The sequence below is a fragment of the Amphibalanus amphitrite genome, unplaced genomic scaffold (assembly GCF_019059575.1).
Source record: "Amphibalanus amphitrite isolate SeventyFive unplaced genomic scaffold, NRLGWU_Aamphi_draft 000115F_arrow, whole genome shotgun sequence".
In the NCBI taxonomy this organism is placed as follows: Eukaryota; Metazoa; Arthropoda; class Thecostraca; order Balanomorpha; family Balanidae; genus Amphibalanus; species Amphibalanus amphitrite.
Window position 1 is genome coordinate 704,990 of NW_024881610.1, and position 19,364 is coordinate 724,353.

At 48.8% G+C, this 19,364-nt stretch overlaps 2 protein-coding genes across 2 annotated transcripts in view; both read right to left on the minus strand.

Moving 5' to 3' along the window:
• The window catches only part of LOC122381168 (serine/arginine-rich splicing factor 7-like), an 86,712-nt gene that overhangs the window by 9,398 nt on the left and 57,950 nt on the right, over window positions 1-19,364 (minus strand). The window lies entirely within an intron of this gene.
• On the minus strand, window positions 9,579-12,386 carry LOC122381175. Its single transcript, XM_043365039.1, has 3 exons — window positions 12,106-12,386; window positions 11,184-11,319; window positions 9,579-10,805 (listed from the first exon to the last, which is right to left on the minus strand). The coding sequence occupies exons 1-3, from the start codon at window positions 12,197-12,199 to the stop codon at window positions 10,625-10,627; spliced, it is 411 nt and encodes a 136-aa protein (XP_043220974.1). The 5' UTR covers window positions 12,200-12,386; the 3' UTR covers window positions 9,579-10,624.

Sequence of the window (19,364 nt, forward strand, 5' to 3'; positions counted from 1 at the left end):
CAAGTAACATTTTTCGAGCTCGTTTTTGTGTCTGGAGAGTGTCTGTGCAAATTTTGAAGAAAATCGTAGGGGCCGCCCCATTGGGCCCCAAATTTCAATTGGGTCCCGTGGGCCCCAGGTGGGCCCCATCGAAAAATGTTACTTGGGTTTTTTGTTTGGGAAATTACGCTCTATCCAATGATGTGCATATTGCCGGGGTTGGTCGCGAAATTAGGGGCAATACTTAGAAAGGGCCTCTTTGGGGCCCTCTTTGGGCCCCTTCCTTTGGATTCCCCGGTAGGTTTCTTCAGCCAGATTGAAGAGGGGGCCCAGGAGAGTGTCTGTGCAAATTTTGAAGAAAATCGTAGGGGCCGCCCCATTGGGCCCCAAATTTCAATTGGGTCCCGTGGGCCCCAGGTGGGCCCCATCGAAAAATGTTACTTGGGTTTTTTGTTTGGGAAATTACGCTCTTTCCAATGATATGCATATTGCCGGGGTTGGTCGCGAAATTAGGGGCAATACTTAGAAAGGGCCTCTTTGGGGCCCTCTTTGGGCCCCTTCCTTTGGATTCCCCGGTAGGTTTCTTCAGCCAGATTGAAGAAGGGGCCCAGGAGAGTGTCTGTGCAAATTTTGAAGAAAATCGTAGGGGCCGCCCCATTGGGCCCCAAATTTCAATTGGGTCCCGTGGGCCCCAGGTGGGCCCCATCGAAAAATGTTACTTGGGTTTTTTGTTTGGGAAATTACGCTCTATCTAATGATGTGCATATTGCCGGGGTTGGTCGCGAAATTAGGGGCAATACTTAGAAAGGGCCTCTTTGGGGCCCTCTTTGGGCCCCTTCCTTTGGATTCCCCGGTAGGTTTCTTCAGCCAGATTGAAGAGGGGGCCCAGGAGAGTGTCTGTGCAAATTTTGAAGAAAATCGTAGGGGCCGCCCCATTGGGCCCCAAATTTCAATTGGGTCCCGTGGGCCCCAGGTGGGCCCCATCGAAAAATGTTACTTGGGTTTTTTGTTTGGGAAATTACGTTCTATCCAATGATGTGCATATTGCCGGGGTTGGTCGCGAAATTAGGGGCAATACTTAGAAAGGGCCTCTTTGGGGCCCTCTTTGGGCCCCTTCCTTTGGATTCCCCGGTAGGTTTCTTCAGCCAGATTGAAGAGGGGACCCAGGAGAGTGTCTGTGCAAATTTTGAAGAAAATCGTAGGGGCCACCCAATTGGGCCCCAAATTTCAATTGGGTCCCGTGGGCCCCAGGTGGGCCCCATCGAAAAATGTTACTTGGGTTTTTTGTTTGGGAAATTACGCTCTTTCCAATAATGTGCATATTGCCGGGGTTGGTCGCGAAATTAGGGGCAATACTTAGAAAGGGCCTCTTTGGGGCCCTCTTTGGGCCCCTTCCTTTGGATTCCCCGGTAGGTTTCTTCAGCCAGATTGAAGAGGGGGCCCAGGAGAGTGTCTGTGCAAATTTTGAAGAAAATCGTAGGGGCCGCCCCATTGGGCCCCAAATTTCAATTGGGTCCCGTGGGCCCCAGGTGGGCCCCATCGAAAAATGTTACTTGGGTTTTTTGTTTGGGAAATTACGCTCTTTCCAATGATGTGCATATTGCCGGGGTTGGTCGCGAAATTAGGGGCAATACTTAGAAAGGGCCTCTTTGGGGCCCTCTTTGGGCCCCTTCCTTTGGATTCCCCGGTAGGTTTCTTCAGCTAGATTGAAGAGGGGGCCCAGGAGAGTGTCTGTGCAAATTTTGAAGAAAATCGTAGGGGCCGCCCCATTGGGCCCCAAATTTCAATTGGGTCCCGTGGGCCCCAGGTGGGCCCCATCGAAAAATGTTACTTGGGTTTTTTGTTTGGGAAATTACGCTCTTTCCAATGATGTGCATATTGCCGGGGTTGGTCGCGAAATTAGGGGCAATACTTAGAAAGGGCCTCTTTGGGGCCCTCTTTGGGCCCCTTCCTTTGGATTCCCCGGTAGGTTTCTTCAGCCAGATTGAAGAGGGGGCCCAGGAGAGTGTCTGTGCAAATTTTGAAGAAAATTGTAGGGGCCGCCCCATTGGGCCCCAAATTTCAATTGAGTCCCGTGGGCCCCAGGTGGGCCCCATCGAAAAATGTTACTTGGGTTTTTTGTTTGGGAAGTTACGCTCTTTCCAATGATGTGCATATTGCCGGGGTTGGTCGCGAAATTAGGGGCAATACTTAGAAAGGGCCTCTTTGGGGCCCTCTTTGGGCCCCTTCCTTTGGATTCCCCGGTAGGTTTCTTCAGCCAGATTGAAGAGGGGGCCCAGGAGAGTGTCTGTGCAAATTTTGAAGAAAATCGTAGGGGCCGCCCCATTGGGCCCCAAATTTCAATTGAGTCCCGTGGGCCCCAGGTGGGCCCCATCGAAAAATGTTACTTGGGTTTTTTGTTTGGGAAGTTACGCTCTTTCCAATGATGTGCATATTGCCGGGGTTGGTCGCGAAATTAGGGGCAATACTTAGAAAGGACCTCTTTGGGGCCCTCTTTGGGCCCCTTCCTTTGGATTCCCCGGTAGTTTTCTTCAGCCAGATTGAAGAGGGGGCCCAGGAGAGTGTCTGTGCAAATTTTGAAGAGAATCGTAGGGGCCGCCATATTGGTCCCCAAATTTCAATTGGGTCCCGTGGGCCCCAGGTGGGCCCCATCGAAAAATGTTACTTGGGTTTTTTGTTTGGGAAATTACGCTCTTTCCAATGATGTGCATATTGCCGGGGTTGGTCGCGAAATTAGGGGCAATACTTAGAAAGGGCCTCTTTGGGGCCCTCTTTGGGCCCCTTCCTTTGGATTCCCCGGTAGGTTTCTTCAGCCAGATTGAAGAGGGGGCCCAGGAGAGTGTCTGTGCAAATTTTGAAGAAAATCGTAGGGGCCGCCCCATTGGGCCCCAAATTTCAATTGGGTCCCGTGGGCCCCAGGTGGGCCCCATCGAAAAATGTTACTTGGGTTTTTGTTTGGGAAGTTACGCTCTTTCCAATGATGTGCATATTGCCGGGGTTGGTCGCGAAATTAGGGGCAATACTTAGAAAGGGCCTCTTTGGGGCCCTCTTTGGGCCCCTTCCTTTGGATTCCCCGGTAGGTTTCTTCAGCCAGATTGAAGAGGGGGCCCAGGAGAGTGTCTGTGCAAATTTTGAAGAAAATCGTAGGGGCCGCCCCATTGGGCCCCAAATTTCAATTGGGTTCCGTGGGCCCCAGGTGGGCCCCATCGAAAAATGTTACTTGGGTTTTTTGTTTGGGAAATTACGCTCTTTCCAATGATGTGCATATTGCCGGGGTTGGTCGCGAAATTAGGGGCAATACTTAGAAAGGGCCTCTTTGGGGCTCTCTTTGGGCCCCTTCCTTTGGATTCCCCGGTAGGTTTCTTCAGCCAGATTGAAGAGGGGGCCCAGGAGAGTGTCTGTGCAAATTTTGAAGAAAATCGTAGGGGCCGCCCCATTGGGCCCCAAATTTCAATTGGGTCCCGTGGGCCCCAGGTGGGCCCCATCGAAAAATGTTACTTGGGTTTTTTGTTTGGGAAATTACGCTCTTTCCAATGATGTGCATATTGCCGGGGTTGGTCGCGAAATTAGGGGCAATACTTAGAAAGGGCCTCTTTGGGGCCCTCTTTGGGCCCCTTCCTTTGGATTCCCCGGTAGGTTTCTTCAGCCAGATTGAAGAGGGGGCCCAGGAGAGTGTCCGTGCAAATTTTGAAGAAAATCGTAGGGGCCGCCCCATTGGGCCCCAAATTTCAATTGGGTCCCGTGGGCCCCAGGTGAGCCCCATCGAAAAATGTTACTGGGGTTTTTTGTTTGGGAAATTACGCTCTTTCCAATGATGTGCATATTGCTGGATTTTGTCGATGTTATAGGCCTAAAATTGTTGAAAACGTTTATTTATGCCCCGAGGGCATACTCCCGGGCCCATATATTTGAAGCTGTTTTGTTCGGTTCAGGGGGGCGCTAGCCCCCTAAATTTGGTACCGTTGCACGTAAAATTTTGTCTTCTTTCGAATGACGTGCATTTTTAGCTGTTTTGACGGCTAGAAGTAGGGTTTTCAAAGTTCGTCGATTGTGCCCTGAGGGCATACTGTTTTTTGGGATTGGTGGCCCCCATGATGGATTCCCCGCATTTTGGCACTAGGATTTTTGATAGAGGACACCATTCTGCACCTCTCCACCAAAATTCAGCGAAATCGTAGGGGCCGTCGATCCCTGCTGAATCCCTGCTGAACCCCTGCTGAATCCCTGCTAACTTCCGTTACATCAATATTTCTTATTGTAAGTGGTTTGTATGCTGTTTAGATAGGCGCAGCCACATGAGGCACATGAGCGTCACTGCTCGCCGCAAAAGAGCGCCATTCGACAACGCCACTGACAACACTATTTGACCGCCACCCTTGTAGTCATTTTATAACTCAGGAACTAATTCACCAATCTGAACGAACGAAACACCATTCGAATCAAAGGATACGATTTTACTAACTGTTTTGAATATAGTGACATTAAGTGACCTCCGTGACCTCAAAAGGTCAACTATACGTTTTCAGCTATTACAGCCATTCTATAACTCAGGAACTACTGGGCCGATCGCGACGAAAACACCACCAGTCGAATCAGCGTATGCGATTTCATCAGCAGTTTTGAATATGGTGATCTCAGGTGACCTCAGTGACCTCAAAAGGTCAACTTAACGTTTTCGCCATTGCAGCCATTCTATAACTCAGAAACGATTGGGTCGATCGAGACGAAAACACCACCAGTCGATTCAGCGTACACGATTTTACCATCTGTGTCGAATATGGTGACTTCAGGTGACCTCAGTGACCTTGGGAGGTCTCATGACCGTTGTCGCGCCTATGGCAGCCATTCTATAACTCAGAAACTACTGGGCTGATCGAGACGAAAACACCACCAGTCGTTTCAGCGTATGCGATTTCATCAGCCGTTTCGAATATGGTGACCTCAGGTAACCTCGGTGACCTTGGGAGGTCATGTGACCTTCCAAAGCGCGAGCCACCAGAAGAATTTTCAATCAATTTTTAATCATTAAGCAGTCAATAGTTTGACGGCAGTGCAACGGATGCACTATGGTGAGACGTACCCCCCGAACAGTTTTTCGTCACGCCCAGGCCGTACCTATCTACATAGTGAGACGTACCCGAACACTTTATTTATTTACCGATTTGCCACAGTATGTTTTAGGATGTTTAGAACGGCTTTCGCTAAAAAAAAGCCTCGCAACTCAGTTTTCTTCCATTGACTTATTGAGGGGGATGTTGTAAAATTTATCTGACATCAGCTCACTGACATATCTTTCCGAGATTTTTTGTACCTAAATCGTGTCACCCTTATAGGTATGTAAGTACCTATCAATCGCGGGAAGTTTCAAAGCAATCAGTTAGTCAGTGTAGCTGTGACGAGCAAAAAGATTTATTGAGATTGGGGGACTTGATGTGTCCTGTTATGAGTCCTGGGCCACGCAGCGATACGCGGAAGGCTGCGTTCGAAAGAGCGCCAAAAATAATTACGAAATTACTTCGGTCGCTTTTTTGGTCAGGTCAAAGGTCAGGTCACAAGAGGTCATTGAAAGCAAAATTTCGCCGATTTTCAGGTCGAATGTCGACAATTTCCAAGGAGCCAACGCATAACTCGGGAACCAATAGAGCTACAACGCCGCAGAAAAGCGCATTCGATAGCCCTATTAACGCCCTTTCTGAGAATTTATCTCAGATTTGACCTAACAACAACGGTTTTGCCTGCAGGCAGGGGGCAAAAACTGCAAAAATAGCCGATGTTTTTCGGAAACAGTTTTTCTGCAATAACTTTTGACCCAGGCCTTGTACGAGCTTACTTTTACCGGCATCGTGTTCCTCTCGTCAAGACGCATCGAATGAGCTATAACTTGACCTTGAAAGGTCAACTTGAAAATTTGACTTCAGTTCAAGGTCATGACCTGACCGGAAAATGTCATGTTGCATATCAGTCGATCCGTATTCCGTATCGTCGAGCTGAACACATCGAAGGCGTTTTCATCGCTCTAGCATGCCTCTATCAAAAGTTATTTGTGAAAAACTGTTAGATACCATTCGTGACCTCAGATGACCTCACGCGACGGGAATAAAGAGGGATCACGGACACCATTTTCATGTTCATTGTGTCAAAACCACTTGTAATTCAGTGTTTGGGAGTGTTTATAATGTCTTTCGTCCAAAAGAGGCGCATTTCAATTTTCTCCCATTGACAAATGGGAAGTCGCAAAATTGACCTGACCTTAGGTCATCGATATCAAAATTCTGAGATATACATTTTGTACATGCTATTGCTCTTAGGCAGCAATCGCTGAAAGTTTCAAAGCGATCGGTCACTCAGTGTAGCTATGGCAGACATTGAAACTTTTATGAGGTGAGGTCACTTCAAGTGATCTGGTGACCTGACCTTGAATGGCCTTGGTCTAAAATTTTCACAACAAGTATAGAATTGATGTATGATAAGGTGTACCAAAAAGATATTCGCGAAAACCACAGAGAGTTCAACCCCCCCCCCCCCCCAGCAGGGCGCAGGACGCAGGTTAACCCTCGCCCGCCGAAGTGCGGGCGGTTGTCCCCCCCCCCCCCATAAGTTTTTTTTTGCGATAGCTCGGAACACGCTGTCTATAGAGAACCGAAGCATGGCCTACCTATCTGACCTTCCATTTAAGCCGGATCTTGTGACTTAACCCGCGAGTTGCTGGGGGGGGGGGGCGTTAAACGCCCCCACTTTTTTCGCCGGGCCATAGCATTAAAACGGCGCGCCGCAGGCGCGCCAAATTTTGGGTACCTGTAGGGAATTGATTGAAGTTTATTGTGACAAAGTTTCAAAAAAATCGGTCGGAAAATTTTTGAGATATCGAGGTTTTAGTGACGTCATGATTTCTGAGTTTTCGACCAAAAACGGCATATGTTCAAAAAATCATATAAAATCACAGAATAGACATACAGACATGCCGTAAACGCCATTAGACTGCCAATACCATGATCAATCAAATGGCTATCTTCGATTATTGATTATCGTTCCGTATTTTCCATAATCTTGAACTGAATCTTGGCAATTTTTCGTGACTACTTCACGACCATGATACATGCATTTCTTAAATTGAACTTTTTGAGCCAAACACGTACACATATGATAAAATGAATGTCACCATCGTGTTCTACGCCCCAAATTACCTATAAAACATGTGTCACAGGCTGCGTATATCAGTTTTGATTTTCGGGGATATGTGCCTACCCGGTTGACCTGACCTTGACCCTGACCTATGCTTGACTGACCCCTACATCGAGCTGACACTCTTGTAAGCATTATATGATGGATTGTGCACCGTTTCGACAGAGTTTATGACGAGAGGCGCCCATTGCGAAGTCCTGAAGTCCATGCTACTGAAAGCCCGATTTCAGGTGTTTGACCTGACCTTGACCCGACCTGTGACCTCAAAATTCAACTTTAAAGTACTCGTCTGAAGCGTCTCGTCGCGCTCTTTCGTTTGCCGCCTCGTGCGTTTCGCTGCGCCTATTGGTTCTCGAGTTATCGGCTGGGGGCGTTTAACGCCCCCCCCCCCAGCAAACGGTGGGTGGCGAAATACCCCAGCAACTGCCGGGTTAAACCGCATTTCGGGTCAGGTCAGGTCAGGCCACTGACCTATGACGTCGTAAGTGAACCTCGGCACGGCCCTAAAATGTCGCAACTTCGGAACGCCCTCATTCCTTAATGCCAGAGGAGCTTTTGCGGGGAGATGAAACTTACAGGACCTAGTATCCTCGATAGGTTTCACAGCTTGTATAGATCAGATTTTCCTAAGGGTCACCTGAGGTCAGGTCGGTCACGTGACCTCACCATTATAAGTCAATGGGGAAATATGGAAACTGTATTTTTGGCGCAGGGAATGATATACAACTATCTGAAGCAAGCGAAACCGTGATAACATGCACTTCTTGCTAAGTCTTATGCTTCAATTGTGCACTGTTGATCTTACGTAGTTATATATGACGTCACTAACGTCATATGAGTTTTTTTTTGTCAATAACTTCCGATCAAATTGAGCTAGCAAGTCGGGAAAACCATCAATTGACTCGGGAAGATCTGCCAAAAATGCGATATGACTTAAGTTGACCAGCATCGTCACTTCAGGGGCTCTGACTTGACCTTGACCCGAGGTCAACATCTTTAGTTGACCTCAATCGAACAAAAAGTAGGTATACCAATCGACACTCTGAGCATGGAGAATAGTGGTGTCAATCGGAGCTTAAATCTTCGGATTTTCGAGTTTGTCCAATGAAATGCCCAAGCAAGTCGGAATTTGGTTTGACAAAGACAACAGGCTTGGGACAACATTGGACACTGGACAGTCACTTGCTCCACCTCAGCATTTATATGAAGTAATCGTGTGTAGCCTTGACTGGCGAATAGAAAGCTCAGGTTTCGATATGATAAACACTTTGGAGGTGGTAATAGTTGGTACATTAAAAGCAAATTAAATAACAGTGTTGAGTAGGTTTCGTACGTCTTTGGACAAATGGCTGGCTTGGACATTTTTGGACGGACTGTGGACGTACCTAAGTGTTGGACATTTGACAGACATTGGACATACCTACATTTTCTGAAAATGACACCACTAATTGAGAATACGATAGTGCCAAAATCGCTGCTCTGCGACCTTTTTAGGCGAAGTTATTTACCAAAAACCAAACCTTGGGCCTTGCTTGTGCCTATGGGCCGCTTGACTGAGCTCAGAGGTCACCGGTTGACCTGAGATCCTAAAATCGGGTACCAATCGCTGCGTCTCTTAACGGCCCGCACTGCACACACGCTCATTATTCCGCGAAGCTCTAGATCAATTAGACGCAAAGCGGCGAGGGCTTCGTACCACCCCCACACCTCGACCGGGCGTATGCAGAAAACCAATAAGTCCGGCGAGGGAGTCGCCTCACAGATGACAGAAGATCTAAAAGAATACATTTAATGCTGTCTAGGTACGGTAAAAAAGGCTGTGAAAAATTCCACGAAATAGCCACAGAGTGAAATCTAGCGACTAGCATTATCATCGGGTAGGTATACTGGAAAAGCTACTTAACAAGGTCACTTATGACGATATCCTCACAGCATAGGGGAGATCCGTGTAAGACGCCCAGGGTCGGTAAGAGGCCCCATCGCTTTTTTCACCAAACCAATAATGTTATTTATTTTTTAATGTTCTTGTAAAGCAGAAGCCCTCTTGAAACAACAACTCACGAAACCTGAGGTATCAGGTGCGTCGAAGCGACTTTTGGTAAGCCTGTTTCTGTTTTTGCCCCTTTACTTGCTAGATATATGCATCTTTATCACCCTTATATATCTGAAAAAAACAATGGCTATCAAATGCAATCTTTTCTCATCGAAATTGTCACATGTTAGCTTCAGAATAGACCATGTTCTGGTGCGCTGCAAATGTCTCATAAACCATAAATATTGTGGACGTAAAAACACTGTATTTTTTTAAGAGGCCCTCCCTTCGAGGATGATAAAACGCCCCCCGATAAAAAAAACGCCCCCGATGCTAAAACGCCTGCACCTGCGGCAGGCGTGGCATTCTTTTTTCAAGGAGTTTGTTTTTGTTTCTTTTTTCTGTTTCTTTTCTTAGAGGTTATAGGTACAATTTTCGTTGGTCATCAGCGTTTGGTTGTGCTAGTTTTCGCATTGTTCGAGCGCTTTGGAAGTGTTATTGGTTTCGATAACACCGTATTTGCTTAGCTTTTCGAAATAAAAGGCCTTGCAGCTGTGTTCGCAAAGCGTCTTTTACAAGTCGACTTGACTTTTAAAACGCCCGAGGGGGGGGGCGTCTTACCATACCCATAGTGTAAGAGGCCCTTTTGCAACTTTTTCCAAAATGTTAAAGTTTACGGTTTGTGTACCCCCTAGATTCATTTTGAATGCAAATATGTATGGGAAAATGATGCATGCTCACAGCGCATGCACACGTTAGCGCTTAAATATTATCAGTTGTCTAAAAATAGTAACTGAGCTTAAGGGGGGGCCTCCTGCACCACTCTCCCCTACTTAATTTAATAAGCATGCTTCAACACTAGCGTGTAGCATTAAAAAGGCTCGAGCTGCCAAATCATCCAAGGACAAGCAAACCAGCCTTGGCAGTGGGTGGTAATTCAGAACGGCATGCACTGCAGACGCAGCCAGCCACCCGGAACATGTTGTAAGCACGCACTTGTCAGCTTCAAGCCTGTAATTTCTCCGCAACCGCAGGGGAGATCGCACAAGATAGTCGCAAGTGCAGGCATGCGACGATGCTATTTCTGGCACTTGCGTTCGTTTGACAAAATATCTCAACGCTCTGGTAAGTCACAACCCTGGTGCAAGTGCTCTCATGGTACGAGCAGATTAACGCCAGCATATACCAGCGTCATTGCAGAGGCGCCAGGAGGTCAGTTCCCTATGTCGAGCAGCAAGTTTACGTGCGTCATCTCCGGAGTCCGGACAAGTGTCCGCTTTTCCCAAAGTTTCACATGGTTTTGCTCGTAGACGTCTTAAACGTTTTATTTTTTATTAAAAAAGTCAATCACATTTAAACACTAACACACAGCATCAATTTGACCGAAAATGTCAATCAATGAATGCTTTGATTGATGGTTCTTATACACTTTTACAGATACGGGTACTTATGGGCTGGCAAAGGTACCAGCTTGCCATTGACATAATGCTTGCACACCAGCCTGGGACAGCAGTCAGGAAAGGACTTGCGTCGGTCACCCGAAGCTTGTCTGCAGAACAAGTTACCAGCTTTCAGCTTCTTGAAGTCGACCTTGTCGGCCACGGCGGGGCATCTGCAACGAGATAAACATGTAATGTAAACTGTAGTTGGCCCATGGCAGCGAAACAAAACTGCATTTAGATTGTAGGGTTTCCGAATAGCAATCCTGACAAACGACTATATGAGAAGTAAAGTAAAATTATTTAAATGCTGTAATAAAAATAGCAATACATTACAACAGCGTAAAAGTTTTCGACGAACTTTAGTTTGAAATCGTCATTGACAATAGGTAATTGTTACCTCCTATAGAGCCCCGTGTTAAGTCTCTTTTTTACGAAAAAAATGAGCAAATGAGGCATTGGCTCTGCAAATACCGTGCATACCATCCAACATGTAATTGGAACATATCTATGTGTTAACTGGAGACGAACAACAAAACCGCCTTACTCACTGGAATCTGTCAATGAACAGAACACCGTTTTCCCTGATGCAGTGGCTCTGTTTGCAACCCGAGTAGCGGGAGCTCCATACTTCTCCGACTTTAAATCTTTTGTAAATCTGCTTGTCTAGGCATTCCGTGTCTGGGTCTGCAACATAAATAGGTAGGTATATCAATCATGCGTATAATAATCATCGTGGGAAATTCACATTATCGATAAACGCAAAATAAATACGGCACCATGCCGCCCTGCCTACCCATAACAACGTATCGAACAAAACATTCTTACACATTGGCTCGGGCGTCACATAATCGGTATTTTTCATAGTATTTTTCATGATGCTGTCTGAAAAAAAAACACGACTTGACCGCTGAATCGCAACACTATATAATATATATGGCCTTGATCGCAACCTTCTTTCCAAATCACGAATCAGAATAATGATTCGGACGCACAACAAAATTGCTCCTAAGCGAAATACGCATGGTAGGTAAGCCTGAGTCCACTTTCATGTATACTATTTTGGGAACAATATACAAAGTTGCTACATAGCGAACTATAGAGTAGCCGTTTTCACGACGGTCTAATCCGGCGAGTGCACCTAATTTGACCAAATCTGCACCTAATCTCTTTTACAGCAAATATCTTCATTTTATGAACTTATTTTAGAGTTTTAATCGATGATGCCCTCTGATAATACGACAAAGCAGGCATATAAGCGATTAGTGTAACCCTAGCTGATAGCTACTAAGAGACACACTGCCGAACCTGATTTGACCAAATCTGCACCTGATCTGCACCAGATATGCACCAAATGTGTACCAGATGGCCGTCGTGAAAACGGCTAATACCTACCATATGCCTCTCATGGTATGATATTCCCCATTTTCGAGAACGAATGCATACTGCATATGTCACCGCAAATTCCCTCACCTCTCCCGACGGGCAGCTTGATGTACCGGGGGTAGTGCCACTGGGCACAGCAGAGCTGGGCGCAAAGCGAGAGCAGCACCAGAGCTCTGAGCATGACGGCGATCCTCTACCAGAGACAGCGGCCGGGTGATGACAATCACAGGAAGTGGTCGAAGGGGGTGCGCCGTGCCTGTCAGGGGTGCGCCGCGCTGTCCTGGGCGGGTGTGCGTGCCGAGTGCTCTCCGTTCGCCCTCTGCACCCTCCGTCCGGCCGGCGTCGGTTATATGTCGGACACAGCGGCTTCCGGCTGCGTGAACGGGGAGTGGAACGGGCTGGGCAGGACCTGATTGATCCAGCCACGAGCGGCACGCACAAACGAGCCAAATACACGTGTTGTGGCGCTGCAATGTCGAAGGATAATGCTCTGGATTGAATACCCACATTGAACTTGTAAGGTGGATGAATCACTCGCAATTTTACGGAAATCTAATGAGGGCTAATATTTTCTACACAGAAAGTCGCTGCACGTGGAGATTCTTCATTAAACATCACAAAGAAGGCATGATTTACTTACCTGCTCGAATGTTCTTTACTGCGCTTATATGCTTATATTAAGAAGGTAACTGTCACCAAAATATATCCCTATCATTGGAACATACCAGGGACGTAGCCAAGGGGGGGGGGGCGGAGGGGGCGCCCGCCCCTCCCTTGGGGTTTTCAGGAGGCCCCCCCGAAAGGATTCAGGCCAACGTGGGCCGAAGGCCCACGTTGGCCTGAATCCTTTCGGCCTAAATCCAACGTGGGCCGAAGGCCCACGTTGGCCAAAATCACGTCGGAGGCGAACGAAATTCACCCGGGAATCTAAAAAATGACGTCAGAACAATCAGGGCCCTCTGACCAGCCTGACAAGTGACAGCTAGGGCCCTTCTCATCTCCTGTGAATAACCACTAGTGTCTGTGTCTGACCGCTAAGGCCCCTCTGACTCCTCAGTAGAGAGGAGGCCCTCTGTGGGTAGGAGGCCCTGTGTAGAGAGGAGGCCCCCTTAGAGAGGAGACCCCCTGTAGAGAGGAGGCCCTCTGCAAAAAGGAGGCCCTCTGTAAAATAGAGGCACTCTGTAAAAAGGAGGCCCTCTGTAGAGAGGAGGCCCTCTGTAGAGAGGAGATCGTCTTAAGAGAGGAGGCCCTCTGTAGAGAGGAGATCGTCTGAAGAGAGGAGGCTCTCTGTAGAGGAGGACTCCCTCAGTAGAAAGGAGGTCCTCTGTAGGTAGGAGGCCCTCAGTAGAGTGAAGGCCCTCTGAAGAGAGGAGGCCCTTTGCAGAGATGAGGTCCTCGGTATAGAGGAGGTCCTGTGTAGAGACGAGACTCTGAAGAGAGGAGGCCCTACATAGATAGGAAGCCCTCTGTAGAGAGGAGGTCCCTGTAGAGACTAGAGAGGAGGCCCTCTGTAGAGAGGATGCCCTCTGTAAAGGAGGCCCTCTGGAGAGAAAGACACCCTCAGCAGAGAGGAGGCCCTCTGTAGATAAGAGGCAATCTGTAGAGAGGAAGCCCTCTGTGGCTGTGTTGGTATTTTTACGATGGAGGCAATTACCCAAACCATTTATCAAACCGTGGTGATATTCCCATAGCCATGCTTCGCACAACTCATAATAATTTATTTGACCGGGAAATTAATATATACCTATCCATCGATTGTTTGTTTCATCTACGGCGTAAATGAAGCAAACCACCTGGGCCATAGGAAAATTTACTAACGAAACCATGTTTTACTTACAGCAAGTAAACGTGGCATCATTCACACATAAAAAATTGATAACCGTATAGCTTCAATCTTGCAGACGTCAGTCAGGTCAGAATCGTGACAAGCCTATTGGAAAATATAATGAACTGTGTCCTGCTTCGAGAAAACGAGTCAAAACCACCCAATTCTTTCTGAATTAGGTACGTCAGGTCAGATTATCTGATCTGTAAGCACCCAGGTGGCATTTACTGACAGGGGCACCGGGAAGGATCATCTGAGGTGAGGTGAGGTCATCAACAGTTTTTAGCCAATAAATCACGACATGATGGGGCTAGATAGTTGTTAGTGTACCAAACCGTTCGCCTGGTCATGACGCGCCGATTGGTACCCAGCGTGACCTTCCTAGGTCAGATTTTGAAGTTGACCTATCTATGTAGGTCGTTATAAACCATGTTATTTGTTATGACCTCTGGCGACCTCAATATTGACCTGACCCAAAAAAGTTGTTTACAAAAGTTGTAAGTCGTTCAACGAACTATCAAACGCCGTTGCCGTTTGTCGCTACGATTCGTGCTTTTCGAGTTCTGACGGGGGCCAAAAAGGCCCCCGCCCGATTCAGAGTCTTTCAGAGCCCGCCCGGAATACGGTTAAGCGCTTGAACGATATATGATAATACACCAAGTGTTAGGTACTCTGACCGTCATCCAGTATCCATCCATTCCTCGCAGATCCTCCCCCCCCCTCCTGCTGCGGTCCGGCCGCCGCCGCCGCCGCCGCCGGCGCCCGAGCTTTTTTTTTTGCCAGTTACCATGCCACTGGGAGACTTGTGATATGCGTATGTTTCTTACCGCGACAGCGGTAAGAATAAAGAAACATACCAGTGCGCTGGCCATATGAAAGCTGAACAAAAGTCTGCATTATGTTGTATATGTAATTTGTAGGCATGAGACCCTCTGTAGAAAGGAGGCCCCTTTAGGGAGGAGGCCCTCTGTAGAAAGGAGGCCCCCGGGATTCCTCCGCCCCTCCCTTGGCCAAATCCTAGCTACGTGCCTGGAACATACGGTTGCATTTGGACAAACTAACGGACCGCTGTTTTCATAAATTTTATGTGCTAACGACTTCTGTGCAAAACATAACGTTCTCTGCCCAGTTACAATGAAAGATTTGAGATGGGTTGATAGCACCGTAAGCCAGGGATTGTTTTGTGGTCATATCTCATGAAGGAACACAACAACACGGTTATGGGGAACACGATGTTGATCCAAGTTGTGAGTAAATGGACCCAGTCAAGGAAGCATTGTTGGAACATTGAAAGTGTTCTCGAGTTTGTAATGAGACCGCGGTTAGTTGACCGCACCACGCGGCCGGTTCATGGCAAAGCAGAGCCATATAACAAGGCAAGATACCTGGGGACTGCAACGCAGCACACATATGTACAGTACCGACTTCCGCGGGAGACTGCAGTCGTACACAAGAGAATATCACGCTGCTCCTGACAGTCACCCAGATGGAGACTTCCAATTGCTTTTGTATATCATTATGCTTTCCGCAGTTGTATTTAATCCGTTATCTGCAATGAGTAGGTAGTCATCATTCATCATTAACTTTTTTAGGATCTGTCTCTTCGTGATCTGCTCCAAGCAGTCAGCGGCTGCTAGCGATCACTTTCAACATTTTTCAGTTACCTTATTGCTTCGACGACATAGCTGAACTACTATGACATTTCTTTTCTCACGCATTTTACCGTTAGGCTCTGGAACCATAACACCATTAAAATGGCAACGACCGCTCGCTTGGCAACGGACAAGTTCTCCAGAACAGGGTCATCATCTTACTCTTGGTTGCACGTGCAGCGAACACAGTGAAATGCGTAAAACGCGCAGTGAAACACGGATTAACGCAAGGATTAACGGCACTGAACGTGAACTGAGATAACCCCCGCAGTTCGCTTAATTCTCTGCAGCTTAGTCTTGTGACGTCAGCGAGCATCCCTGGTTACAAGCCAGGGGAGGGATGGTAGATATGGGTAGATACAGCCGTTTTCAGGACGGGCTATGAGGCAGATGCACGTAGTTTGACCAAATCTGCACCAAATCTCTTTCACAATAAATATACCTATTCGTATCATGAATTTATTTCAGTGTTTTAATCGGAAACAAGGTCTGAAAGTTGAAAAATGAGGTAGGTATATAAGCATCTGTGCAGCCCAAATTGATAACTCTAAGGAACACACTGAACCTCATTTGACCAAATCAGGGGCGGATCCAGGAAAACTCCAAGGGGAGGGTCATGAATCGAAGTGGTGCCCCTACCTATACCCAAAATTAAAAACTCAACGGATTTCGTCCACTTCATTTTGGTGGTGCCCCCATTTTCAGTTTTTTATTTTTATTTTTTTATTTTTAGTCAGTATCTTACCTCTTAGCCACAACCACATTTACCAATTGTAAGCAAGTATATATGAATGTGCTATGTGTATATATGTTGTGGACGCTGAGTAATGAGTACTTACCAGGAACGTTATCAGGTAAGAAAATCGTTGTCAGTCCGACGAACTTGACCCTGGCGTCTAAAGGGTCTGTCCTAGACACTTCAGGCTTGTCAGGGGCACCAAAGTCCTTCCAGGGACACCACAAACCTGTCAGGGGCACCTACGGCCTTGTAGGGGCGCCACAGGCCCGCCAGGGGCACCACAGGCCTGCCAGGAAGCAGGGGCACCACAGGTCTAGCAAGTATACACGACAGGCCTGTCAGGGGCACAACGGGCCTGTTGGGCCCATGAGCACCCCTAGGGGCAGGGGCACCACAGTCCTTCCAGGGGCACCGCAGGCCTGTGAGGGGCACCAGCGGCCTAGCAGGGGCACCAGTCAACACAGGCCTGCCAGGGGCACCACAGACCTGCCAGGGGCACCAGAGGCCTGCCAGGAGCACCACCGACCTCGCAGGGGTAACTTGGGCCTGTCAGGGCCCAGGGGCACCACGGGCCTATCGAGAGGCACTTCAGGCTTTTCAGGGGCACCACAGTCCTCTCAGGGCGCAGGGGTAGCAGGGGCACCAGAGGCCTGCCAGGGGCACTACAGGCCTAGCAAGGGCACCACTGGTCTATCAGGGGCACCACGAGCCTGTCATAGCCAGGCATCTCAGGCTTGTCAAGGCCCAGGGGCACCACAGGTCTGTGAGGGGCACCAGCGACCTAGCAGGGGCACCAGTCAACACAGGTCTGCCAGGGGCGCCACAGACCTGCCAGGGGCACCACAGACCTGCCAGGGGCACCAGAGGCCTGCCAGGGGCACCACCGGCCTCGCAGGGGCACCTTGGGCCTGTCAGGGGCACGACGGGCCTGCCGAGGGGCACTTCAGACTTTTCAGGGGCACCAGTCCTCTCCGGGCGCAGGGGCACCAGAGGCCTGCCAGGGGCACTAGCGGCCTAGCAAGGGCACCAGAGGCCTGCCAGGGGCACCAGCGGCCTAGCAAGGGCACCAGAGGCCTGCCAGGGGCACCACAGGCCTAACAAGGGCACCACGGGCCTGTCATGGGCACCTCAGGCTTGTCAGGGCCCAGGGACACCACAGTCCTTTCAAGGGCACCGCAAGCCTGTCAGGGGCACCAGAGGCCTGCCAGGGGCACCACAGGCCTAGCAAGGGCACCTCTGACCTGTCAGGGGCACCTCAGGCTTGTCAGGGCCCAGGGGCACCACAGTCCTTCCAGGGGCATTACAAGCCTGTCAGGGGCACCAGAGGCCTAGCAAGGGCACCACAGGCCTGCCATGGACACCACAGGCCTGCCAGGGGCACCACCGGCCTTGCAGGGGCGCCTCAGGCCTGTCAGGGGCACCACGTGCCTGCCGGGGACACTTCAGGCTTGTCAGGGGCGTTACAGTCCTGTCAGGGCCCAGGGGCACCAGGCCCGTGGTGTCCCTGCTAGGCCTGTGGTGCCCCTGGCGGTCCTGTGGTGCTCCTGTCAGGACTGTGATACCCTTGATAGGCCGGTGGTGCCCCTGGAAGGTCTTTGGGCCCCCGGGCCTCAAGGGGGGGGGCCATGACCCATGTGACCCCCCCTTTGGATCCGCCCCTGGACCAAATCGGCAAAAAATCTGCACCTAATCTGCACCAAATGTGTACCAGATGGGGATCGTGAAAACGGCTTCTGTGCGCTCAATAAATGACAGACCTATATCCACGCATAGTTGACAGGTGCCAAAAAATTCAACAACCAGCCCAAGAACACCCATTTTGGATACAAAATAAAATCGTAGTTACGACGAATCTGAAGGTAATCCGGGTTGTCAGGAAAAGTCGATGACGCCAGCTGGATCTACACTGAAACCTGTGGGCTAGGTGACGTCCAACCCGACATGTGGTATGTAAGGATCGACCAATAAAATGTCATTGACGTCACACCTGAACCGCGTCCAGAGAGATCCGTAGGGAGAATTTGACGTCATACCAGCATGTGTGACGTAGAAAGCGGGGTGACCGGGGAAAATGATAGCTGGGGCTGTGGTCGATTGAAGGTAATCCATGTTTACCCGCCCGTTATTATTTTTTTTTTTCACGAAGTTCTTGATAGTTTGACTTGAGACATTAATTGATGAAATAGAAATCCCATGAGCTTTTCTCAGAAAAAAAAGAACTTGAATGCTTTCTAACGGACAGTGTCATTTATTTTAACCCTCGCATGTGTAGGGGGGGGGTCGGATGGACCCCCCCCCCATGGTTTTTCGCGAATAACTCGCGTAAAAAGCGGCCGATCGCGACGAAACTTTCAGTACCCTCGCATTGATCAATTTTACACCTACCCTGAAAATTTCATGACCCTGACCCAAATGACCTTTGACCTGTGACCTCTTTTCCGAGACCATGTTTGGCCGGAATCGCGATTTCGCGTATGGCGGCTCGCACTAGCCGCGTGTTTGCAAGCTTTTCGTGGTTTCAAACGTTCAAACATGTGATTTGATGTTACTCCCGTGTGTGTCAAGGTCACCTGAAGGTCAGGTCAGGTCATTGACCTTTGGTGACCTCGGGTGACCTCGGTTCACTTTTTCGAGTTTTACATGTTTCTAGGCTAGTTTTTGCAGCTGAATTCGAATTTAGCAACCATTTGAACATTTACGAAGTAGTTTTGGTGACTTCGTAACATGTTACGAAGCTGTCAGAGGCGGTTGACACGTACTACGAATACCCGTCACGACGCCTACTGGTTGACCTGACCTGACCTGACCCGACCTGGTCTAAATGCTTCAAGACATCATCTGTGATCAAAACTAACACGATATTCGTGATCAGCACCCCGAAAAACCCCTTAGCAGCCACACTTTACGACTTTCTAACAGGTCCCGATTTTCCCGACTTTGGGTCATTGACCTGACCTGGAAGGTCAACCAATGACCTAGGACCTTAAAATTGGGTATCATCGGCTTCCTCTCGTCACGGGCAACACGCTCGTTTTTTCCGCGAAGCTCTAGCTCGATCAGGGGCCAAACGGCAAGGGGGGGGTCCAACCGACCCCCCCCCCCCTACACATTAGAAGCTGGCAAACGCCGC